Source organism: Pteropus alecto, unplaced genomic scaffold, assembly GCF_000325575.1.
Source record: "Pteropus alecto unplaced genomic scaffold, ASM32557v1 scaffold191, whole genome shotgun sequence".
NCBI classification, from domain to species: Eukaryota; Metazoa; Chordata; class Mammalia; order Chiroptera; family Pteropodidae; genus Pteropus; species Pteropus alecto.
This window is the reverse complement of record NW_006434181.1, coordinates 933,410-959,251: the sequence shown is the minus strand read 5'-3', so window position 1 is coordinate 959,251 and position 25,842 is coordinate 933,410. Positions and strand designations below refer to the sequence as shown.

The 25,842-nt window shown below is 38.3% G+C and overlaps 1 protein-coding gene, 1 non-coding gene and 1 pseudogene across 2 annotated transcripts in view; 2 read left to right on the top strand and 1 right to left on the bottom strand.

The window, feature by feature from the left end:
* The first annotated feature begins 4,627 nt into the window (after nt 1-4,627).
* RPN1 (ribophorin I) overlaps nt 4,628-25,842 on the top strand; it is a 27,044-nt gene continuing 5,829 nt past the window's right edge. The window contains exons 1-8 of the mRNA XM_006909038.3: nt 4,628-4,965; nt 7,825-7,889; nt 11,751-12,057; nt 17,110-17,319; nt 18,129-18,321; nt 21,999-22,098; nt 23,351-23,489; nt 23,724-23,843. Of these exons, the coding sequence (XP_006909100.1) occupies nt 4,705-4,965; nt 7,825-7,889; nt 11,751-12,057; nt 17,110-17,319; nt 18,129-18,321; nt 21,999-22,098; nt 23,351-23,489; nt 23,724-23,843 (1,395 nt within the window). The 5' untranslated portion in view covers nt 4,628-4,704. The remainder of the gene's footprint in view (nt 4,966-7,824; nt 7,890-11,750; nt 12,058-17,109; nt 17,320-18,128; nt 18,322-21,998; nt 22,099-23,350; nt 23,490-23,723; nt 23,844-25,842) is intronic.
* Nucleotides 13,138-13,270, top strand: LOC112477513. Its single transcript, XR_003045484.1, has one exon. It is a non-coding gene; the product is annotated as a small nucleolar RNA SNORA76 (small nucleolar RNA).
* LOC112477512 lies at nt 14,147-14,265 on the bottom strand (annotated as a pseudogene).

Genomic DNA, 25,842 nt, shown 5'->3' with positions numbered 1-25,842 from the left:
TAAATCAACTTAAAATGCCACACACACACACACACCAAATCATTGTTTCATTGTTCTTCCTCATATTCAGATATTTTTCTTAAATAAACATTCCCTAGGGTATTACAAATTTTGGTTAATTTTCAAAGTTCTAAAAACATTGATTTTGACCATTTTTTCCAATGTTCTTATTGCATTTATGGAGGACTTTCGTATCCTGCTGTTTTCTTATCCATATAATATTTACAGAAGTCTTTATCTTTTGTTTCTTGATAGATGACTACATAGGATGTTTTTAATTTTTATCATTACAAACAAAGCTCTAGGGAGTTCAGGTGAAGATGGCAGAGTAGGTAAACACTGTGCTGGCCTCCTCTCATGACCACATCAAAATTACAACCAAACTACAGACCAGTCGTCATTGAGGATCACCTGAAGTCTAGCTGAACACAAGCGTTCAACTAAGGATATATAGAAGAAGCCACATTGAGACTGGTAGGAAGCACAGAGATGTGGAACACACCGGCCCCATACATATTCATGTGTGACAGTCATAAATCGGAAGGCTAGCTCAGTTGCAGAAGTGCCCCAGCCCCACACCAGGCTACCCAGCCTAGGGTTCCAGTTCTAGGAAGCGAAGTCCCCACAACTTCTGGCTGTGAAAACCAGTGGAAATTGTGACTGAGTGAGACAGAGGGCTGCTGGTGACCCAGGCATTTCTCTTAAAAGGCCTGTCCATGGATTCACTTGCTGACAGACTCTTAAAAGGCCTGTCCATGGATTTCACTTGCTGACAGACTCACTGACGCTGAGCTCCAGCACTGTGGCACCAGTGCAAAAGGCACCAGGGAAATATGAGGAGGAATTGAATTGTCTGGTTTCAGGGTGAGGACTAGAGGGGCAGCTTCCTCCCAGACAGAAGTGCTGGTAGAATCAATTGTTCCTTTGTTGAGCCTTTCCCTAAACCAGCATGCAGACACAGGTGACTGCCTGTCATATCTGAGTCTCCATACTGGTCGCTCTGCCCTGTTGCTTCTATGAGACCCCACCCCACCCAACCTGTGGGCCCACTCAAGCCACTTCCAGTGGCTTTCCCATACAAATGGCCTGTCTTGGCTTATGCTTAGAACTTTCCTAAAATCTTTCAAAGGTTCACAAACTCCAAACAAGCAGAATCTGCCCATGGCATGCCCTATACCTCTTGATAAGCAGCCTTAAGCCTGGCATTAGCAGCAGCTGGCCTCGGTTTGCAGCTTAGCCTCTCCCAGGCACCTCCAAGCCCAGTACAAGTGGCAAGCATCTTCAGATCACTTTGTAGCTCATACCGAGTGGCTCCGGGCAGTGCACGTGTAGTGGCTGAACTTGGCCTGCAACAGAAACCCTCCCAAGAAACCCCAGAACCAACATACCTGGCAGGTAGCTTCAGACAACACCAGAGCACTACTCAGCCATTTCCATAAGAGACACACTCTAAGAGCAGGCTGGGAAGGAAACAGTGCCTGCTAAAGCGAATTTGGCTTTGTAGAGTTAGCCCCTGCACAACAGCTCCTCTACTGCAGTCAAGGACAGTCCTCACAACCAATCGGCCTGAAGGTCAATTTCTCCCATTGACATGCAGACAGCAACCAAGGCTGAATTACAAAAAGAGGACACACACAACCCACACAAGGGTCATACCTGGAGCACTCAGCTCAGGTGACCAGGAAGACTGTGCCACTGGGCCTTGTGCAGGATACCAATTACATAAGGCCACTCTACTAAGATTGGGAGACATAGCAGCTCTACCTAATACATAGAAACAAACATAAGGAGGCGGCCAAAATGGGGAGACAAAGAAACATTTACCAAATGAAAGAAAAGAATAAAGCTCCAGAAAAAGAACTAAACACAATGGATACGAGCAATCTACCAGAGGCAGAGTTCAAAACACTAGTTATAAGGATGCTCAGTGATCTCAGTGAGAACTTCAACAAAGAGATAGAAAACATAAAAATGGAGATAGAAAATAGAAAAAAGAACCAGTCACAAATGAAGAATACAATAACCGAAATAAGGAATATAATAGGTTAGATAAAGCAGAGACTGGAATCAGCAATTTGGAAAATAAGGTAGCAGAAAACACCCAATCAGAACAGCAAATATTAAAAAAAACAAAAAACAAAAAAAAACACAACTCTCCCCACTGCAAAAAAGGATAGTTTAAGGGGGCCTCTGGACAACAGCAAGCGTACCAACATTCGCATCATAGGGGTACTTGCAGAAGAAGAGCGAGCAAGGAATTAAAAACCTATTTGAAGAAATAATGAAGAAATAACCTGGCAATGGAAATATATGAGCCAGGAAGCACAGAGAGTTCCAAACAAGATGAACCCAAAGAGGCCCACATCAAGACACATCATAATTAAAATGCCAAAGGTTAAAGACAGAGGGAATCTTAAAAGCAGCAAGAGAAAAACAGTTAGTTGTCTGCAAGAGAGCTCCCTTAAGACTGTCAGTTGATTTCTTAACAGATACTTTACAGGCCGGAAGGGCTTGGCACAAAATATTCGAAGTGATAAAAACCTAGGACCTGCAATCAAGATTACCCAGCAAAGCTATCATTTAGAGGCAAAGGACAGATAATGAGCTTCCCAGACAAGAAAAAACTAAAGGAGTTCATTACCACCAATCAGTATTACAAGAAATGTTAAGGAGACTTTTTGAAGAAGAAGAAAAGAAAAAAAGATACGTATTAGTAATAAATGGAAATAGCTACTTATATACCAACAATTTAAATGTAAGTGGATTAAATGCTCCATCAAAAGACAGGGTGGCTGAATAGATACGAAAACAGAACTCTTACATATGCAGCTGAGGAGACTCACTTCAGATCGAAAGACACACACAAACCGAAAGTAAATGTATGGAAAAAAATATTTCATTAAAAAAAAAAAGCTGGGGTAACAATACTTAGACCAGACAAAATAGACTTTCCAACAAAGGCTATAACAAGAGACAAAGAAGGACCCAGTAATCCCACTTTTAGGTATTTATCCAAAGAAACCCAAAACACTACTTTGAAGGGATATGTACATCCATATGTTTATTGCAGCATTATGCGCAATAGTCAAGATATGGAGGCTACCTGGGTGTTTCTCAATGGATGAATGGATAAAGAAGTGGCACATATATACAATGAAATATTACTCAGCTATAAAAAAAGAATGAAATCTTGCCATCTGCAACAACATGGCTAGACCTAGAGGTTATTGTGTGTGCTAAGTGGAGTAAGTCAGACAAAGAAAGACTAACGTCATATGATTTCACTTATACGTAGAATCTAGAAACAGGATAAATTAACAAACAAAACAGAAACAAGCTCATAGATAGAGAGAGCATTTTGATTATTGCCAATTGGGGGGAGTTTGGGGAGATGGGTGACGTGGGAGTGGGAATTAAGAGGTATAAATTGGTAGTTACAAAATAGTCATGGGGATGTAGAGTATAGCATGAAGGATATAGTCAGTAGTATTATAGTAAGTATGTGTGTCAGATCAGTACTAGATTTATCGGGGTGATCACTTCATAACTTATATCAATGTCTAATATACTGTGTTGTCTGTCTTTTTATTAATTTGTATTTTTCTGTATATTTTGGGTATGAGTCCTGTCTATTGAATGTGTTCCAATGATCTCTCATTCTGTGGCTTGCTTTTCACTTAATGGCATCTCCTTAAAAATCTTTTACTTTTGATTTGAGTTTTGGATTAATAGAAGAGTTGAAAAAATAGTAGATAGTGTTCCTGTCTGCTCTCAGACTGGCAGTCTGCATAGCTGCAAGTTGCTCCTCTCATTCTTCACCCAGCTTTCTCTTGTGTGAACATCTTACATAATAATAATATGGGAGTGAGTATAATTTTTTCAAAGGTCTCAATAGTAAATGAAGAGAGAATGTAAATGGCTTCAATGCTTAGGGAGAATATTTTGACAGTAGTTTCTAAAATAAAAATAACATACCATTTACTCATCATTTACCCTTTTGGGGACAGATGAGTTTACTCATCTATAAATGGAGTAATAATGTTTATAATGAAAAGCTCATTTATTCATTCAATAAATATTTATTGACCATCTATGTACTATATGCTGGGATCATGGGATGAAAAATCTAGACAGCATCCTTGTCCTCAGAGAGTTTTCCTTTTTTATTACTTTCTTATTGCTGTAAGAAATTATTTCAAACTTAGTGGCTTAAACAACACGAATATATATCTACAGTTCTGGAGGACAGAAGTCTGAAATGGATCTCACTGGGATAAAGTCAAGGTGCTTTTAGTTTGCCTGATGTTTGTTACTGTTGCACTGAGGTTATGCATCTTCAGCAATTCTGTGGTAATACCAGAGACGTGAGGTGTCCTTCTGGGTGTACCACGTAGTGGGTAGAGATGTCACTATTTCTTACTGGCGATGTTAACCATCACTTGGTTAAGGTGGTGCCTGCCCGGATCCTCCAATGTAAACTTACTATTTTCTCTTTCCTAAGCAGTTGGTTCCTGTATGACTTAGATAAATAAAGGCTCGTGCAATCAGGCGCCGGCGGGCCGCCCATTGCCCTGGAGACGGGGTCCTTTTTCGCCGGGTGCCGCCATCTTGTGGCGCCAGCCTGGACCCAATGAGCAGCTGCATGCTGGCCGGAGGTGGGGCTGCGGTGTTCTGCGCGGCCTGCGGCGCAGCTCTGTTTTGGTCATGGAGGTCTATACTTCACGCCTGCTTCTGCTCCTGCTGCTCGGGGCCTGGGCACCGGCGCACAGCCGCGCCTCTTCCGAGGCACCGCCTCTGGTCAACGAGGACGTGAAGCGCACGGTGGACCTGAGTAGCCATCTAGCCAAGGTGACGGCCGAGGTGGTACTGGCGCACCCGGGCGGAGGCTCCACGTCCCGCGCCACCTCCTTCCTTCTGGCCTTGGAACCAGAGATCGAGGCCCGGCTGGCACACCTTGGCGTGCAGGTGAGTGAGCGGGCCTCTGCTTCTTCCAAGTGGCTGTCCTCGGACCCTGCGCCCCTCTCAGTCTCTGAGGAAACGGGGAGCCTTGGGCGGCAGGGCGGCAGCTCCCCCGCTCAGGACACGTCACCGTAAGCTTGCTCCCACGCGGGCCGCACCTCTGCGTTGAACAAGCCTCTCTTGGGCAGCTGTTGCGGCCCCGTGCTGATGACCTTGGGCGGAGCGAACCTTCTGCCCCGGTAAAACGAAGACACTAGCCTTTGCGAAGGGCCTAGTAGCGTGCCAGTGTACCTGTGCAATATTTCCCTTCCATTTTTCACGACAACGTAGTAGCCCGACTGGAGGGCGAATAAATGTGGCAAAATGAATTTCGTTTCTTTAATTCAGTGTTCGGCCCTTTTGTAGGTGCTTCTTTCTAGACATCATCCAATACAATTAGAAATGTGATATGTTTTGTGTTTAAATTCGAATCATTAGAAACCTTTATTAATATAACACTCTTAAGGTTGCTAATGAACTCTTAAAATTTTTATCTTTAAAGTTAGTTTTAAAAATCATACAAGTAATATAGCCCCCTTTTAAATTGTACAGAAAGGTAAAGTCCAGTTTCTCATTCTTAAACTTTAGCTCACAAGTTTGTGTGTGTATTTTCAAGTGGTTCAGTAAACATTTTTACATTCTCTCAAGGAAAGAAAATGTTGGCTTTGGGAATAGAGGGAATGAATATACAAATACAGAGCTTTGATTTTTATTAACTGTTTTCATTAGACAACATCCATTAAGTGATTACCCAATTATTAAGAGGATAATAGTCATTACAGTGTCATTGCTTTTAAACACACCTTACTTTCTGACTGAATCTGGAGCTATAAATTGAGTTTATAGAGGTTATACTTCTGAAATGAGTCCTATTCTCTCTCATGTCTTGTCCATGATGAAATGCTCAGTTCTTCTCAAAGGTTTGTGGAAAGACGGTTAGAACTTGATTTGATTTTGTGCTGCCACCTTTGATTGTTTTGAATGTTATTAATCCCATTATTTTATAAAAGCTAGTCCTGATTTAATGAGGTTGCCACAGTATAACAAGACCACAGCAGAAAGTAACTAATCATGCCATCATGCCGGAGAATGCTTATAAACTGGGTTATTGTACTGATTTCTTGTTGAGAATCTACTTTGTGTCAGATATTGTAGATATTTTAAGTGTAGTCTCATTTAATCCTCATAACAACCCTTTGAGATGTAGGTTTAATGTAGGCAAGTAGTCTGCACTCTGGAAGACTGAGTTATTTAATTCCTTATATGAAGTTTTAGAGTGGTGAGTGAGTCAGGGCTTAGGTTTGTTTCAAACTGTGTGTATATTCTTCACTTTACCATCTCACCTCTTCTGGCCTAGATGGCTGTGAGATAGGGTTGTGTTGAGGTATAATACCTGCATTCTCATCTCAAGAGAAAGACCAGTTAAATGATGGGTATATGTGCTCCTTTATACCCCTGTCCCAATGGGAAATATAACTGAGTGATACACTTAACAAAGTGTATTTTCCAACAATTGACTTGGAGCCTTCGATGAGGTTGCTAATTTTTTCATAGCCATACTGCTGGGGCAAAAAAAAAAGGAACCTATTTTGGTTGCAGACCGAGTTTGCAAGCTTATGAATTTGTATTCCAACCTGAACTGAAACAGTTCAGAGATGCTTGGAGAGCTTTTAAAGCCAAATTCAGTAGCCTCTGCTTAGTTCTTCTCATTCTCAAAAAAAAAAAAAAAATTTTCTGTGGATTACCTTCAACCCTATATGTAGAATTTTAGAAACTGGTAGAAGGGACCAGGGCTGATAATTGATGAGTTGCTAGTGGTTCCTCATCTTCTTACTACCAAGGACCCGTCTTATTATTTTTCCTCTTGTATGGATCTTACATTTGAAGTATTTTTGTCTTTCTAATCTTTTATTAAGTAAGTAGTAATATTTCTTACTAAGACAGTGAAATGGATGAGTTCACGTTGTGATAAGATTCTAGTCAAAGTAATGGAACTTGTTATTTTATTAGCCTGCATGACTTTATTGAGGATGATTGTATGATGACTATTAGGCTTTTTGAAATATTAAAAATAGCTTCCTCATTATAGCCTTGTATACTCTATTGAGAATCAGTGCTTCAATGCTAAAAGGTAGTCATAATTTTTTTCTTTTGGTAGAGATTGTGTCGGTAAAGAGATAGGCAGTGTGTGTAAGTTTTCTCTTTATAGTCTGTTCTACAGTCTCATAATTTGAGGTACCAGCTGTTTCTCAGGAAGACCCTGCAGTCCGCTGGAGTTAACATCCTGTTACACATCCTGATTACACATCCTGCTGCAGTAAAGGATAAGAATAAAGAAGTGTGTCAAGCAGTGGCCATTGGCTCCTTCCCACTGTTAACTTGTGCAAGTAAAAACAATTTTGGTCACGCATGAGACTTCTACAACAATAAATATTAGTATTTATTTCTAATGCATATGTGTATTTGGATGTAAATGAAGAAGAAAAACTCCCAGAAAGAAACCTTTCAGGTGTTTATATTTTGAAGTGTGAAGTGTATTTGGAAGTGTAATTTTTTATTTGTATTTGTGTATTTGATCATTTAGGAAAATGTATTTTTGTTATAGAGTTTATTATACAGCTTATTCAGTCTAAAAGTAAGTCTTTGACAATGTTCTTGTGTTTCAGATGAAAAAAAAAATTTTTACTGAAACCAGAATTCAATCTTTAAAAAGTTCTAGTAGTTTGAATACTTTAATGTGGACATTCTAAGGCTGTTGGTTAATTGTTGACTTGAAATTTAGAGGCCAAAATACAAAAAAGAATAACCTCCTTTTCCTTTTATAAGGTGAAGGGAGAAGATGAGGAAGAGAACAACCTGGAAGTACGAGAAACCAAAATTAAGGGTAAAAGGTAAGCTAACGTAACGGTCAAAATATCTATATATTTGACTTTTCTTGTTAAAGATGATCCTATCAGGATTGGAATCATAAGGTAGGAGAAACAGTTGCTTAGGAAGTGCCTGACATATTAGAGGCTGTTTCAGTTAATATAGTGTGTGATAGCAAGCAACAGGCTATAATGTATTCTGGACCCATTATGATGTCTCTTCTGATCACTAATGCTGAAATTGGTTTCCCCTAACAGTGGCAGTTTGTTTTACAACAAGAAAGTAGTTACTTTCCATATCTGGTCTAATTAACGTGGGGATGGGGATCCCTAAACAATAGATGGGGAACCAGTGAGAACTCAGCAGATATCCTCCCTTCAATGGCTAGCTACTATCTTGTTTCCAAGGGACAGACGGCCCTTCCCCCACCCCCATATCTCACCTTTCAAGAGTTCAGGGTATGGAACGTGATGCTTCTTTGCAGGAGGTAGACTGAGCTCTATTAAGACTGGGGCTGGATTTGCCTTGTTCTCTGCTTTAACAGTCTGGGGCCTGGCACTTATTAGTTGTTTATATTAAAACACTTTATTAAAGATATTTCTCAAATACACAAAAAAGGCAGGACGAATTTTTTAAAGAACCCCCATATATCCTATCACCCAGCTTCAGTTATCAGTATTTTGCATGGTATGTATGAGGCCCTGAAGTATTTGTTGAATGAATGATGTGGGGAAAAGAGATGTTTTTTTGCTCAGTGATTCTTAGTAGAGTAAACACCCTACACTGCCCAAGACAGGTACCCCCACCAGACAAAGAGCTGTCTACCCCAAAATGTCAGTAGTGCTAAGGTTAAAAAACCCTGTTTTGCTTTTTTGCTCAGTGATTCTTAGTAGAGTAAACACCCTACACTGCCCAAGACAGGTACCCCCACCAGACAAAGAGCTGTCTACCCCAAAATGTCAGTAGTGCTAAGGTTAAAAAAACCCTGCTTTAGCTTATGCTGTAGTTTATCATAGAAAGAAATAAAATAAGGTAGTTCTTGACCAGCAAATCATCGCGCCTTAACAACTGCCTGTCCCCATGTGATTCAGAAAATGTTAAATCGATCCTCCCTGCTTGGCAGAGTTTTAAAAACTTTTTTTCTCATTCATTTTGAATTTTTAAAAAATAATGAGAATCTTATCTAACAATAACTGTTTTTTTTTTTTTATGCATATGTCCGTGGTTTTATGTATGGGTATAAATGGGATCATATTTAAATTTATTAATCTATATAAAGCTTAATAACAACATTAAACAAGTCACTTGTCCTATAACCCTAACATGACAACTTATATGTCTTTGTTCTGGACCATAGTTTCAGTTTCTGTGTGATCCCACTTAAATATTTTTATCTCCACATTTGACAGTTCCTATTTTCTGTGTGATCTTTATAGTTGTCTTTTGTTACACTTAATCCTCCTTGAGTTGCTTAAATTTCATATACAAAAACATCAGAGGAGCCAAATTATAATGCATGGTGATTACCTTGATTTTTCTGTTGTAGCCTCAGAATGTATGAAATGGGTAGGTATCTCACCAGCCCTGAGGATGTCAGGTCTGAGTTAGCCTTAAATAAGTTGCTATTAAAAACTCTCCCTCGTAATATTTTAGAGACTTCTCTCCCTTTGTGGCTGTTTGAGGACTCTGTGTTTACTGGCACTGGTTCACGTCCTGCAGCACATCTCTTGGAAAGGCAGGACGACATAGTTGATTGTGGTCTTATGCAGCCTTACTGCCTGGGTTCAAATCCTATCTGTTACTATTTACTGGGTATGTGTCTTTGGAAAACTGCTCCTTATATTCCTTCTTAGTAAAATAAAAATGTCTTATCTCATATGATCATGGTTAAAATTCACTAAATTAATACATAAAATGTACTTAGAACCTGGTGCATAGTAAGTGCTTAGTAAATTTTGACTTACTCACTAAGAGGACTAACCAGTGAGAAGTTCCACTCAGAGACATCTGTAAAGATACAGAGATCTGACATTTTATGGTTTGGTTAACTGTGCTTTTAGGGTGGCTAGAGCTCAGGGGAAGGTGGGTGGAGATGGTAAAAAGAGGGCTCAGGTCAGTATTAGGAGTGTTTTATTTACCACTCTTAGGAGTGTGGACTTTACACTATGGTCAGCTCGGAACATTTAAAAACTTTTTTTAATAGCATACTATTTTATTCCTAGTTATAAGTGCACACTTTACGCAGATTTGTCTTTATTACTCTTTCCTGCTACAGAAAGTGACTCATAGTAGATTCTCAGTAAATCAATTTCAGTAAATGAGTAATTGCTCTAGTTTATCTAATAAAACCAGGTCCTTAACAAAATGTTCTACCATAAGGTACAGCAGAAGAGCTATAGAAAACTGCTTCCTTAGACACTGGTATAGTCAGCTCTGTGTTATGTGTCCAGCCTTTATCAACCAGAAACCTTCATTTTCTGGTGCTTTGCATTTCAATAAGAATTGATGTTCATATGATGACTTTGGAGCACTGAATGGTTCTGAAGTGTCTCTGAATCATCAAAGCAAGATTCAGTTATGTTAGGAATATTTAACGTGAAATTTAAGGGAGCGACACCATCAGATTGTGTCACTGGGCTGGAGGGAGATAGCGATTAGGAGATTAATTAGGAAGAGATCTAGTAATCTAGGCAAGAGGTAAGGGTTTGAATTGAAGTTGTGGAAAGCCAGGAAGGGATGAATTTGAGAGACATTCTAAGGCAGGATGAACCCAATATTGGGGATAGGGTAATGTGAGGCATTGGAAAATGCCTGAGGTTTCTAGCTTAGAACTGGTTAGTGTTAGGGAATTGGGATCATGAATGATAATGGATAGGTTGAATTGCCTGGGAGTGGTCAGTGGCGCTGTCTAGTGAACATCTGAAAATTTGAGTTTGGAGCTCAGGACAGAGAATAGGATGAAAAGCAGATTTGGACTGGAAGTCAAGAGATGGTTAAGACTACTACTGGAGAAGGTATAGGGCTTATTATCTTTTGAATTGGTACTTCAGAGTAGTGTTATGAAGTATAATGAAGTGACCGATGAAGACATTTAAGAACTCTCAGAAGTGCCTTTTTATTTACTTGATGGTGTTCTGCCCAATTCATGACTCATTCAGTAAAGCCAATTAGATCTTAAAAAAAAAAAAAAGACATTTGAGAACTCTAAATACTATGGAAGCATGTTGAAAGGCCTTCAGTTTTCCACTAGTCGTTTTTGGGTCTATGAAGAATTGGTCTCCTCGCGTAGAAAACTCAGATGTATTTTTGAGTTAATACTCTATGGATTTTAGTAGTTTCCAGGCCATCTTTTTTTCTTTAAAATGCTAGTAGCTTTGTTTGTTTCTGGTTATGAGAGTGATACAAGTCCATTGTAAAACAAATTGGAAAAAAACAGCAAAATGAAACTTATCCTACTCTGAGACAGTTACCATTAAACATGTGGCACACTCATTGAAGTACTTTTTTTATGTACATGTAAATAACTGACTTATTTTCATTGTACATGGAAATGTTTTCTCTCTTTCTCTCTCTCTCTCTCTCTCTCTCTCTCCAAGCATGTTTAGTAGCTGCCAATATTCCATTGTGTGGCTCTCTACTGGAGTGTTTTTAACTGTTATCCTATTGTTGGACACTTAGGTTGTTTTATGCTCTTTTGTTATTATAAATAACCTTGAGATGAACATCTAGATATTTGTCTTAAAAGGCTTAAATTAATAGGTTAAAGGTGATTTCTTAAAGATAACTGCTTTTATCTTGGGTACAAAATTTTGCCGTGATTTTGAGTTGCTAGCTGTTTTTAATTTCCTAAATATTTTAATTCTCTTGTATCGTCCTTCCTGCAGTGGAAGATTCTTCACAATCAGGCTCCCAGTTGCTCTTGATCCTGGGACCAAGATTTCAGTCATTGTGGAAACAGTTTATACCCATGTGCTTCAGCCATATCCAACCCAGATCACCCAGTCAGAGAAACAGTTTGTGGTGTTTGAGGGCAACCATTATTTCTACTCTCCCTATCCAACAAAGACACAAACGATGCGTGTGAAGCTTGCCTCCCGAAATGTTGAGAGCTACACCAAGTTGGGGAACCCCACGCGGTCTGAGGACCTCCTGGATTATGGACCTTTCAGAGACATCCCTGCCTATAGTCAGGTAGGCTCATGTGGAGTCTAGCCCATCCCTGTCTATTTCAGAGAATGTCTTCTAGAAAGGTTACTAATTGATAGGCTTGGGTGCTGTGGGGTGGGTGGAAATCCAAGATCATTCCTCAGTTTTTTAACCTGCTGTGGAAAGACTCTATTGTATTATCTTTCTCATTTTAGGAGTATAGATAGAGGCTGGTAGTTTAGGAAAACTTTTTAAAGGAAGTAGCATTTGGAGAGTTGGAGTGGGAATTGAGGGAGAAGGAAACAAGGCATTCTGGGCAGAGGCAATAAGAGGGCCAAAGACCTAGGGTTAGGAAAATGGATGGGGAAACATGTAGTGTGCTATCTAATGTGGCTAGGGTAGCTGCTGTGGGTAGTAAAGCTGGTTGCATTGCTGAGCCTGAGGATTGGGCCTTAAAGGTAGAGGGAGCAATTAAGGCTTAAAAAAGATTTTATGAAATTTCTCAACAAAATATTATCAGACCAAATTCAACAATACACTGAAAAGATCATACACCATGATAAAGTTGGATTTATTTCTGGGAAACAAGGTTGGTTCAGTATCCACAAATCATTTAATGTGATACACAACATAAACAAAATGAAGGATAAAAATCATATGGTCATAGTGATAGATGCAGAAAAAGCATTTGACAAAATCTAGCATTCATTGATTTATAAAACTCTCAGCAAAGTGCAAATAAAGGGAACGTATCACAATATAATAAAGGCCATAAAATGCAAACCCACCACTTACACATAGTACTAAACAGTGAAAAACCAGAAAGCATTTTCCTTAAGATCAAGAACAAGACAGAGATATCCACTTTTACCACTTCTATTTAACATAGTACTGGAAGTCCTATCCACAGTAGTCAGACAAGAAAAAGAAATAAAAGGTATCCAAATTGGAAATTCATTTTCAGGTAACATGATAGTACATATTGAGAGAACCCTAAAGATTCTACCAAAAACTATTAGAAATAATAAATGAATTCAATAAAGTACCGGGATACAAAGTTAATATTCAGAAATCTATTGCATTTTTATGCACCAGTAATGAACTATCAAAAAGATAAAATCCCACACGCTGCTTTTGAGCCCCTGTAGTGCCTGTTCATAGGCTGGCGGGCATCAGGCTACATCACCAGAGCAGGCTTTTGCACATAACTGGGGCTCTCTGTTTCCCGCTAGCAGCCCTTCAACTACAAGTGACAAGGTGTCACTGCTCTGCCAGGGGTTGTGACAATTCAGCCCTTAAGCCAAGGTCGAAATGCCCTAGGTAGATGTTGGGGATCCTGTAGGCTCTGCTAATTTGTAGTACCCTGCAAATTCCTGTGCCTGCCCTGTAAATCTCGACTCATCTCTTCATGGTGATCAGTGAAATATGCAGGTTCAGTTAACCGTAGTGTGGATGGCCTCTTTGGAGAGGGGAAGTAAGAAACAGGCTGTGGCCTTGAGCAATTTAAGAGCTTGGTGTATGTGACGGGAATGGGCTTCAGTCTTGAGGTACATGAACTTAACTCATCCGGCTAAAGTGTTGCTACATCCTTTTTACAAAAACTACCATTTAGGGCCAGCTGCTTATTTGGATACCATGCTAAGTGTGGGGCTAAACGTGTTGGGCAAGTGATTGTGTCCCAGTTAGCCTAAACAGCCTACAACAACAGGGTAGTTGTGAAGGTGAGTTAGATTTTTTGCATTACTGAGCACAACATAGGCACCTAAATAAGTGCACAGTCCTTTGTAATCTAGATTCTGGGTGTTGAACAATATCACCTGGGCTTAGGTGAAGTATGCATGAGTTCCGAGTACAAGGCAGCATGTATTGAGGGGCAAGGATGTACAAGTGTAGTGTAAATTGCTTTGGCATTTAATAACTGGAGGGGCCCCAAGTTAACAGGACTATTAGACAATTAAGGCTGTGAGTTCCGCTTCAGGAATATTGTCCCCCTCAGATCTTTAAATGTGGATTGAGGATAATAGCATGTGGCTCATGTCAGGGTATGGTGAATGACTACCTAGGACCCTTAAAAGAGAGGGCTGGTCCGATGATCACTCAGGAAAAATTTTTTTGTTATTTATTTATTTTTTTACGCCTACAGCACCTGGTCTTCCTAGGTGGTCTCCCATCCAAGTACTAACCAGGCCGGACCCTGCTTAGCTTCCGAGATCAGACTGGGTTGGGCTTGTTCAGGGTGGCATGGCTATAGTCTCACTCAGGAAATTGAAGCAGCTTTTTGACAGCTGAGGGCCTAACTACCCTGTACCCACTGTTTATTCTGTCCTTGTTATCTAAACAGGATTCAATAGAAATAACTTAGGTGCTTATCTAGTATTTGACATGAGAGATTTTGTGAAACAACACAAACAATTGTAAATTCCCACATACTATTTAAGTGAAGTAGGGTACAGTCATGTGTAATCTTTTTTACATAGTAGTTCATCTAGTTCTTTGCTTTTAGTTATTGCACAGAAATTATAAAGACCAGGTGAATGAGATATGCAGACAGACAAGCAAATTGGCCTGCTCAATGAGAAAGTAGAACAGTACATTGACTGGAATGGTCTAAGAAATGGAATAAGAGTTCAAATATATTTTTTTAATATATTAATTTCTTTAAATGTTCAGGGAAGGTTCTGTTTAAAAAAAAAAAAACACTATTTAATCCACAATGTAATTTATCACAAGTTACCCAAGGTAATTTTAATATTGAATGCAGCTTTAAACAAAAAATCATTTTGAAAACAAATTATACAATTAGATATGGCCTCCATACTTGTAAACTAAACATTCTGACACAAATGCTTGAAATAAAGATGGTAATGTTGAAGAAATTTAAAAAAAAATCACATTTATAATCACATAACAACAACCACCACCACCTAGGACTAAATTTAACCATGGAGGTAAAAGATCAGTACTTGGGAAATTATAAGACATTGAAGAAAGAAATTGAAGAGATGAATAAATGGAAGCATATATCGTGCTCATGAGTAGGAAGAATCAACATCATTAAAATGGACATACTACCCAAAGCAATCTTTTGATTCAGTGCAATCCCTATCAAAATACCAATGATATTTTTCAGAGAGCTAGAACAAATAATCCTAAAATTTATATGGAACCACAAAAGACCCCTAAATAGCCATAGCAATCTTGAGAAAGAAGAACAACGTTGGAGGTATGACAATACCTGATTTTAAACTATACCCCATGCTACAGTAATCAAAACAGTATGGTACTGCCATAGAAACAGACACACATAGATCAGTGGAGCAGAATAGATAGCCCAGAAATAAACCCATACTTTTATGGTCGATTAATCTATGAAAAAGGAGTCAAGACTATACAGTGGAGTAAATAGTATCTTCAGTAAACGGTATTGAGGAAACTGGACAGATATATGCACCAAAAAAAAAAATAAATAAACCAGTTTCTTACACCACATACAAGAATACACTCAAAATGGATTACAGACTTATATAAGACCCAAAACCATAAAATTCCTAGAAGAAAACATAGGCAGTAAATGCTGACATTGCTCTTAGTAATATTTTTTTTGGATGTCTTCTTGGGTAAGGAAATTGAAGAAAAAAATTACAAATGGGACGACATCAAAGTAAAGTCTTTGCACAGCAAAAGAAGCCATCAATAAAACAGAAAGACAGCCTACTGAATGGGAGAAGATATTTGCCAATGATGTATCTAATAAGAGTTTAATATTCAAAATATATAAAGAACTCATGAAACTTAATACTAAAAAGGCAATCTGATTAAAAATTGGGCAGAGGACCTAAATAGACATTTCTCCAAAGAGGACATACAGATGGCCAGTAGACATAAAAAGATGTTCAGCATCACTAATCATCAGAGAAATTCAGGTTAAAATGACAGTGAGATATCACATCACACCTGTCAGATTGGCTGTCATCAAAAATCAGCAGTTAAGTGTTGGCGAGGATGTGGAGAAAAAGGAACCCGCATGCGCTGTTAGTGGGATTGCGAATTGGTGCAGCCACTGTGGAAAACACAATGGAGGTTCCTCAAAAAATTAAAAACAACTGCCATTTGACCCAGCAATCCCACTTTTGGATATTTATCCAAAGAAATCCAAAACACTAATTCAAAAAATATATGCATCCGTGTTCATTGCAGCCTTATTTACAATAGCTAAGATATGGAAGCAACCTAAGTGCCCATCAGTAGACAAATGTATAAAGAATGTGGTACGTATGTGCAATGGAATATTACTTGGCTGTAAAAAAGAATGAAATCTTTACTGCTTGCGACAGCATGGATGGACCTAGAAGGTATTATGCTAAGTGAAATAAGTGAGAAAGAGAAAGTCAAATACCATATGATTTCACTTATATATGTAATCTGCAGAACACAATGAACAAGTAAGAAACTCATAGATACAGAGAATAAACTGATGGTTGCGAGGTGGGAGGGATGTTTGGGAGCTGGGTGAAAAAGGGGAAGGGATTAAGAAGTACAAATGGCACTTAGAAGTAGTCATGGGGGATGTAAAGTATAGCATAGGGGATATAGTCAATAATTTTGTAGTAACTATATATGGTGTTAGGCGGATACTAGACTTAACTGGGGTAGGGGATCACTTCATAAGTTATATAAATGTCAAATCACTATGTTGTATACCTGAAACTAATATAGTATTTAATTGAAAAATGAAAAAAATAAACTATAAGGAGAAAGTAGAAATAATCTATAATTCTTCCTATCTTTTGAGATTCTCATGTATTGCATTTCAGATTCTTTTTCTCACATAATTGTGATAAAATAGTATGTGGAGTGTAGTTTTTGTTTTTAAAACAAATGATATTTATGTTGAAATGTAAAACAATTTTGTGTGTCCTATTTTTCTATTTAATAACATGTATCATGTATATTTCCATATAGCATTAAAAAGTCTTAGTAAATATTATTTTAAAATATTGCATACATTAGATATCATAATTACTCTGTTGCTGATATACAGATTGTCTCCAATTAATTTGATTTAAACTCTGAACCACTTGTTTCCTTCCTCTGCAGGATACTTTTAAAGTACATTATGAGAACAACAGTCCTTTCCTGACTATCACCAGCATGACCCGGGTCATTGAGGTTTCTCACTGGGGCAATATTGCTGTGGAAGAAACTGTGGACTTGAAGCACACAGGGGCTGTGCTTAAGGGGCCTTTTTCACGCTATGATTACCAGAGACAGCCAGATAGTGGTATATCCTCCATCCGTTCTTTTAAGGTATGGTGTGTTCAACTTGGATGTTGGGAAAAACTGAGTTTATCATATCTGCCCTTGTGCTTGATTTTTGAAAGAAGGTAACTATGTACAGTTGCTTAAGATTGATGTTCAAGTAGTTGAGTGACAGAGTTAGAATCAATAGAATCTTTAAAAAAATGGTCCACTTTTATATAACTAGGCCATGTTTTTTAAAGCAAATTTGAATAATAGAAAAAGGAAAATCATTGTTCAGACACTAGTATTGCTGACATTTTTATATTTTTAAACTTTAAAAAGCATTTGATCATTCAGTTTTGTATTTTTTTTTTGTTTTATAAATGAAATCTTATTAGCATTTTCATGTACTTATATATGACTAAAGAGCTCACTGTGTGAACAAGGTATTACACTTCCTCTCCTCCCTTACCAACATGTGCTTACAGATTTAAAAGATACAATAAAGAATATTAGGTAGAGAAGCCCCTTCTATAACTGTCTGCCACCTAGTAATTTGATATAATTTCTTTTATCTTTAGTTTCCCTCTTTGTAAAATAACTTACAGATGTGTTTTCTGTATTCTTAAAGGTATTTATGATTCTCTTTATTATTTACTGTGTAGAAGAATTTGGCTGCTTACCAATCTAGATTGAGAAGTAGATTCAATATCTAGACATTTTGAACCGTTTTGGGGAAAGTTAGACTTTATTTTAGGTTGTTAACAGTTTGGGGACCATTTTAATTGAGTAGTACCTTGATGAAGGTCTTGGTGTATAAAGTCTTCTGTATTAGGATCATTTCCTCTGAAGAAGGTATGTTCACTCTCTTATAGACCATCCTTCCTGCTGCTGCCCAGGATGTTTATTACCGGGATGAGATTGGCAATGTTTCCACCAGTCACCTCCTTATTTTGGATGACTCCGTAGAGATGGAAATCCGGCCTCGCTTTCCTCTTTTTGGAGGATGGAAGACCCATTACACCATTGGCTACAACCTCCCAAGCTATGAGTACCTCTATAATTTGGGTCAGTCTTAATAGTAAGGGAATAGAAAAGGGAGAGACCATCTTTTTCTTTAATTTTCTACAGTTATTGTTTGTTGGTCTGGGTTTTTTTGTTTTTGTTTTTGTTTTTTTTTTTTACAATTGCCAGTCCTAGATGGGAAGAGAGTGTTCTCTTGTCATTCTTGTAAAGGCTGAGAAATCTTGTAAAGGAGTAACTTTTCATGAGTGGGTACAACTTACTATTGTAAAAGTAATACAGGCATAAGGTAATTGATTCAAACAGTAAACCTCTTTACCTCCAGTGTAGTCATGATTGGATGGAACTACTTAAGTTCTTTTACTTTGAGATATTTAAAAATAAAACTTGAGAGAATAATAAACACATTTATACAAGCAGCCAGAACTAATGATTTGTCATATTTTCTTCGAGTCTTTCTTTTTAAAACCTTTTTATAGAAAATCACACAAAACATAGCTCAATAAATAATTGCAAGAGCAACACCTGGTAACCACTACTCAGGTCAAGAAATTGAAATTTGGCAGCCACTTAAAAGATCCCCCTTGTACCTCTTCCTTCCTCACAAGAGTAATCACCATCCTGACTTTTAGTAACCACCTTCTTGAATTTCTTCATAGTTTTATCACTCAAGATTTTATCTCTAGAAACTCTACTTAAGTTTTGCCCTTTTCAAAACACCTGATTTGTTTTATCAGTCTCTATTAATCCATAGTTTCTTCCTCCATCTGTTTTCCTTACAATTTATCCATTGAAGAACTTGAGCTCACTTGTAATATAACCTGGATTTTGCTGATTGCTTACTCAGTGCAGTTCAGCATATTCTTGTCTTCCGTATTTCTTGCAAAATACAGCTGTCCCTTGAAGGTCAGTCAGACTCAGGTTTGATCTCTTTAGCAAGACTCAAGTGACGATATGTTCTTTTATTAAGTTGATAGATGGTCACAGGGATGGGGAGGATGGCATAGGGAATTTAGTTAGCATTAATATATTGGCTAGGTGGAAACCAGAGGAGAGAAGGAGCAAGTAGGGGGATCGTTTTATAAACTATATATATGTCTAACCAATGTTTTGTTTACTTGGAACTAATTAAAGTCAATCAATCAATTAAAAAAACCACATTTTCTTAAAATGAAAAAAGACATTCAGTAAGTAGTGTCTGGGCTGTCTCCTTTTGTAATGCTCAGAGCCTAGATTCTAGTACTTTACTGAGAACTGCAAATTGCTGATGTAATTCTAGCATTTCTTTCTCATCTATTAGGTGGAATTTATAAGGAGACACTTTCTCTTATCTGCTTTTAGGTTTCCCAGTGTTGCAGTTCAATATAGAAAAGGCAGGAAAAATACTTCATTCTTTCCCTTTTATCTACTTGATGATCAATTAGTTTTTTTTTTTAAATCGTTATGTACTTATAGATTTAAACATTTTATAGATTTCATTCCTTTGCAGTGATTATCCTCATTGGTACTTAGATTCTCTCATCTTTAGCCACTGAGCACCTCTTAAGGTTAAGTTCCTGAATCATTTTGATATGACCCTAAGTAGTCTATTAGCTTCCTTGCTGTCTTATGGAAAGGCATTACTGGCTCATTCCTGTATATTTTCTGTCTCATACCTGGAATCAGCCATTTCTCTCTGATGCTCTAGTTTCTTCTAGTGGAAAAAGGTGTTTGAAGACCACAATCCAAGGACTTCAAATGCTATTTACTCTTAGGTTGGTTAGTTTCTAGGCCTTTTCAGTTAACAGAGCTAGGTATGTATTATCTGTATATTTATGAATTCATGTGGTTACTTATAGTATGACCTATAGTGATTTTGCTTTTATATTTTATCTGTATTTAATTCTATGTTGAGAATCCTGATTCTGAAAGACACTAGGTAACAGAATTAGAATATTCCATAATTAGTCATTTGTTTTATCCTATCCCTAATACACACCAATCTGAATAAAAATAGTCATATTACCACTTCTAATATGATTACCAAAAAGTTAAATTTTTTTTTTTTTGCATATCCTTTCCTTTCTCCATTCTACCCCATTTTTTGGATTTGCTATATGTATACTGTCAGAAAAAAATTGCCATGACAGTTTGCTTTCTCTCTTTTAACTTTAGTCTTAGTTCTACAGGTAACTATATATTTAATGCTCACCATCAGTCCTTAAGTCGAGTGATACCTCTTACCATTTTGATGATCTGAAGTTCTTTTTCTAGTAGATGCTGCAAGAAGCACTTGGAATGAGTCATAACATGTCAATAATAGGTAGTGCCTTTTGTGCTTATAAGTTACTTTTACTTACTATAACCTTGGCTACATGTCTTTCCTTGAGTATCTTAAATATGTTACTTTATAAAGTGTTCCTGTCAAAATTTGATGATAACTTGAATTTTTCCCCTTATAAGTCACTTGCTCTTTTTATCTAGATGCTGCAGAATTCATTCTTTTAAGTCTAATAGTTTTACTAGAACATGTCTTGGCAATGGTTGCTATTCTTGGGTATATATTATACTCTTTCAACTTAGAGTTTCATACTTTGAAAATTTTCTCTAGTGAGGACTCCTGTTATTTCTGTGTTGAGTCTTTGCCTGTCTTCAGTTTTTGGTACTTTCTCTTGAATCTTTTCATTTAAAACTGTCCTTTTCACCTTCCTCTTATAAGGCATTATCTGTTTATTCACAGTTCTTCTAGCTTAGGTTTCATTTCTAAAACAATTTTTATTTTTAAATTTTTTTCCTGAGTTCTGTCACTTTTCTGAATTACTTTAATTCTGATTTATATTGCTCTTTTATGACTTACCATTTTTATAATATCTTTAGTTTGTTTTGAAATAGTCGGAACAATTACGATTGGTTTTGTGGGCATATCTTCTGGCATGCTTTCATTTTTTTCTAGAGGCTTGTACTTTTCTGTTGCTCATTGTTAATGTGAACTTTTAGGAGAAAATATTGTAATTGCTCAATTCTCTGTTGTTTTAGTGTAGTATTAAAAAATATGGCAGCTTGCTTTCTGGACTTTCTCTGGTTCTGTTTTCCTATTGCTATTATCCCTATTATGCTCAATTTTGATTCTACTCCAGTAGTTTTTCCTTAGTGTAGGATACTCTCCTGGAAATTGGGGAGCTCTTATAGGCTTTTCAAAGTTCTCAGGGACTAGACTGCTCTAGACTTACAGATCTTCTCCAGACCCATTTTACTCACCTGCTGTATCGGGGGTAGGACTCTTGTGAGTTTTAGCTGCTCTTCTCCAGTTTTTCTGCCACACTGTCCAGTGAACACTGTTGTCTGTCAGGAGCTCTTCACTTCTCAGGTCTATCAGTTGCCCTGTTGCTTCCCTCTGCTTTCTCATTCATAGACGCTAATAATATGCTGGCCTTGTGGCCACTGGTGTTTTATGGACTATACCCCCTTATATTGGGGAGTTTGTGGAGATGCTTTGTTACCTAGTTCTGCTGTGAGTATGGTCCATGGGTATTTGATTTTGTTCTTTATGTGGAAATTGAGGAAGACCCAAAAGCTATACTGCCACCACTACCTCTGTCTTCCAGAGCCTCCTAGTCTGTTAACTTTAGATAGCATCTTTACTCTCTGTAAGATGGGAGTGTTCATATCCTGTACTTTCCACTAGCTCCTGTCTCATTTTCTCAGTTTTTCACATAACTGCATGTGTTTGCTTGATCCATCAGGTGACCAGTATGCACTGAAGATGAGGTTTGTGGACCACGTGTTTGATGAGCAAGTGATAGATTCTCTGACTGTGAAGATCATCTTGCCCGAAGGGGCCAAGTGAGTGTAACTGTCTCTTTCCTCTGCTCCCCATTTCTCTGATGGTGCCCTCGGTACCTCAATACATAGCTTCGACTGAGAGGCCTACAGGCACCTTCTAACTGGAGTTTAAACAGAAAAGTTAGTCTCAGATGAGGGAACAAGATTTATTTATGAACTATTTCGTGCACACAGTTCCTTTGTGCGACAGGAGCAGTATCCAAAGATGCCTCAGCAGGCCAGAGTAACGGCCTGAATCTGATGGGGTCTGCAACAGGAAAGAATGCAAATTCAGGGCAGTCACATAGCCCTTGTTTTGTGTTCATAGAAAGAAGAACAATAATGGAGCAGTGGCTCTGTTTTATCCTGGGATCTTTAGACCAGGTTCAGAAGGTGGTGGTGGCAGGGGGTTTCAGATGGTGTATTAGAGTTTTGTGGTTACAAGCAGTAGTTGCTGTCTTTGGCCAGTTTAAGCAGGAAGGAATGAACTTGGAAGAGTTCATGAAGGATCTCATAAAATGATAATGTAGGTTGAGGAACTAGGCTTCAGAAAGGTCAACCCCAGAGCATCTCCAGGAGTCCAGTTGGCTGAAACTGATAGACACTCACAGGGGCACCTGCCCTTGGCATGAGAAACTAAACACTTATTTGTAGCTGTTGTGTCATTTTGCTCTCGATTCACTTTATAGGGAAGTATCTACTTGGCTTCTCTTGGGTTACTTATCCACTCTGATCACCAGAAGGAGAGGCAATTTGATTGTACTTCCTGTGGAGGTCATCCTATCGGGATGGGTAGTTCCTCCAAGCAAAACTAGAGTGTGCTGTTGACTAGAAGGATGATTGGGTTTGGGCATACAAAACCAGGACATATCCACTACGCCCTATAAGAAATTTTCAGTCATATTCATTTGGAGTAACTTCTCAGAGGACTTTTCAAGTCCCCGAGAGGCTCCCATTGGGTATAGTGCACAGGAGAGCTGTGTGAACTGTGTGACTCCAAGGAATAGGCCAGTACTGGTGAGCCCTTGTGAGTGCAGGATGCAGGGAGACAGTCATTGCATCAGCAGAAGAATGGTCTCATACTCAGGGCTTTCTAGCAGTGGGTCAGCTGTCTCAGGATGTTCAGTATTCCCTGGTGCTAAAGAGGGAGCAGAGTGCAATGCGAACTTAGAACTGAAAGACCCCATGAGCCTTGGAATTGTCCAACCCTAGGTAAATCTAGTTGGTCAGTGCAGCTTGTCTGAGGCTGTATTTCATTCCCATCTGCCTCTAGAAACATCCAAGTTGACAGTCCCTATGAAATCAGCCGTGCCCCAGATGAGCTGCACTACACCTACCTGGACACATTTGGTCGCCCTGTGATTGTTGCCTACAAGAAAAATCTGGTAGAACAGCACATTCAAGACATTGTGGTATGTGACTCCACTACTTTGCCTTCTATGCCTCCCTCCCTAGAGATTGGGTGCTGGGGGCCAGGACTTACTCACTTTTCTTCCTTGGGTTGGAGTGGTTTGAACACCATATTCTCTGGGGTGTAGGCTAGAGCAACCCAGATAATTATTGGTCTGGTTGAAGCCCCTTTTGGCCCCTAGGTTTATGAGTCCATGCAGACCTGTCAAAGCCCATCTTCCTGGCTCTCTCCCCAGGTGCATTACACGTTCAACAAGGTGCTGATGCTGCAAGAGCCCCTGCTTGTGGTGGCCGCTTTCTACATCTTGTTCTTCACGGTCATTATCTATGTCAGGCTGGACTTTTCCATCACAAAGGTACCCTCTTGGCTTCTTTACTCTTGTCATTTATTCATTTTGCATCTTCGATAATGAGCATTGGTCCTCGCAGCAAGCCCAGAAGACTCTTGCTTGTGGCCTCCACTAATCCTTTCTGTAAAGGGTCTGCAAACAGTTCATTTTATTTCTGTTTTTGTTGCCGTGATCACAGAGCGCATGGTGTTAAGTGAGGCAGGTTGCTACTGGTGGGTGAGTACTGTGGGAGCAGGGCAACAGGCAGCATGTGTGCTTTTGGTGGTGGGGCCTGGGGACCTGAAAAAACTACCCTGAGAAAGTGATAGAAAAGTTGGGGAAGGGCACTCAGCTGGAGGGAACTGTTTGTGGGATAGCAGGGGGACCTGTGGGTAGCAGTAGTGCATGTGAGCAAAGACATTGATCCAGCTGGTTCCATAGAGCAGCTGGGATAGCTTCTAGCAAACTTTGTCATGAGAAGGGGCTGAGTCTAGGTCTTACTACGAACTAGCCCCATTTTTAAACTATAAAAATTACATTTGTCATACTGATTTAAAAAAAATCCACATTTATAGAAACTGCTAGAATAGTACAAATAACTTGTATGCTCATCTTCTAGACATAGGAATTAATATTTGGCCTCTCTATATATATCATTATTTTTCCCGAACCATTTGAGAAGTTTACAAGCATTTGTGCTCCTTTACCCTTGAATACTTCAGCGTGTGTGTATCCTGAGAACAAGGGTATTCTCTTACGTAACCACAACACAACGATCAAATTCAGGAGATGTAATGTTGCTTTAATACTGTTCACCAACATGTAGTCCATGTTCAAATGTTGCCAATTGTCCTAGTGATAACCTTTATAGTGATTATTTTTCATACTCCACAATCCATTTGAGGATCACGCAGTGCATTTAGTTGTTAGACTTTCTTTGTCTTCAATGACCTTGATATATTTAGAGACCAGTTTTGTAGAATGCCCCTTAGTTTATGTTTATCTTATGTTTCTCCCTGATTAAATTTGGATTATGCGTTTTTAGCAAGAACGGTTTAATGTGATGCTGCATCTGCAGTGCATCACATCAGGAGGTACTGTGCCATTTAGTCCCAGTGTTGGTGATATTAACTCTCCTTAGTTGCTAAAGTTATCTTTTTCTTTTCAATTAATAATCTGCTTGAGGCTATATAAATATATTCATATACATTCACTCATTAGATGTAGCATTTATTATTTGATTTTTGTCAGGATGTTTTTTTAGTACAAGGTTGAAAAACTGATTCCTTTTACATTAGTATTCTACTGTAAAGAAAAGCTTTTCTTATTGGTTGATTGGTTGATTATTCGTTAGGATTCTTGGATTCTTTTTTTTTTTTCCATTTGTCCCTAAATTGTTTATTTTAGTTTTTTTTTTTTTAATCTAAAATTCCATCAAAGGTCACAGTTTCATTTTTTTGTCTTTTCAGTCTCCTTTAATTTGGAGTTTCCCCCTCCCTGTTTTTTTAATAGACTTATTTTAGAACAGTTTTAGATTTACAGAAAAAAAAAATGAAACTAAAGTAGAGTTCTCATATAAACTACACCCAGTTTCCCTTATTATTAACATTTTACATTAGTATAGTACATTTGCAACAATTAAAAAACCAGTATTGATTTGTTATTTAAAGTTCATAGCGTGATCAGAATTCCTTTTTATCTAATGTCTTTTTCTGTTTCAGGATCTTAGCCATGGTACCACATTACATTTAGTTTAGTTTTTGTTTTTTTTTTTAAATTTTTTAAATTTTAATTAGTTTCAAGTATACAATACATTGGTTAGACATCTATATAGTTAGTAAAATGATCCCCCCCACTTGCTCCCCTGACCCTCCCTCCCCTGACCCTCCACCTAGCCAATGTATTAATGCTAATTGCATTCTCTATGCTGCGCTCCCCATCCCAGTGACCATCTATCAGCTACTAATTTGTACTTCTTTAACCCTTCACCCCATTCTCCCAGCCCCCCAAACCCCCCTACACTCTG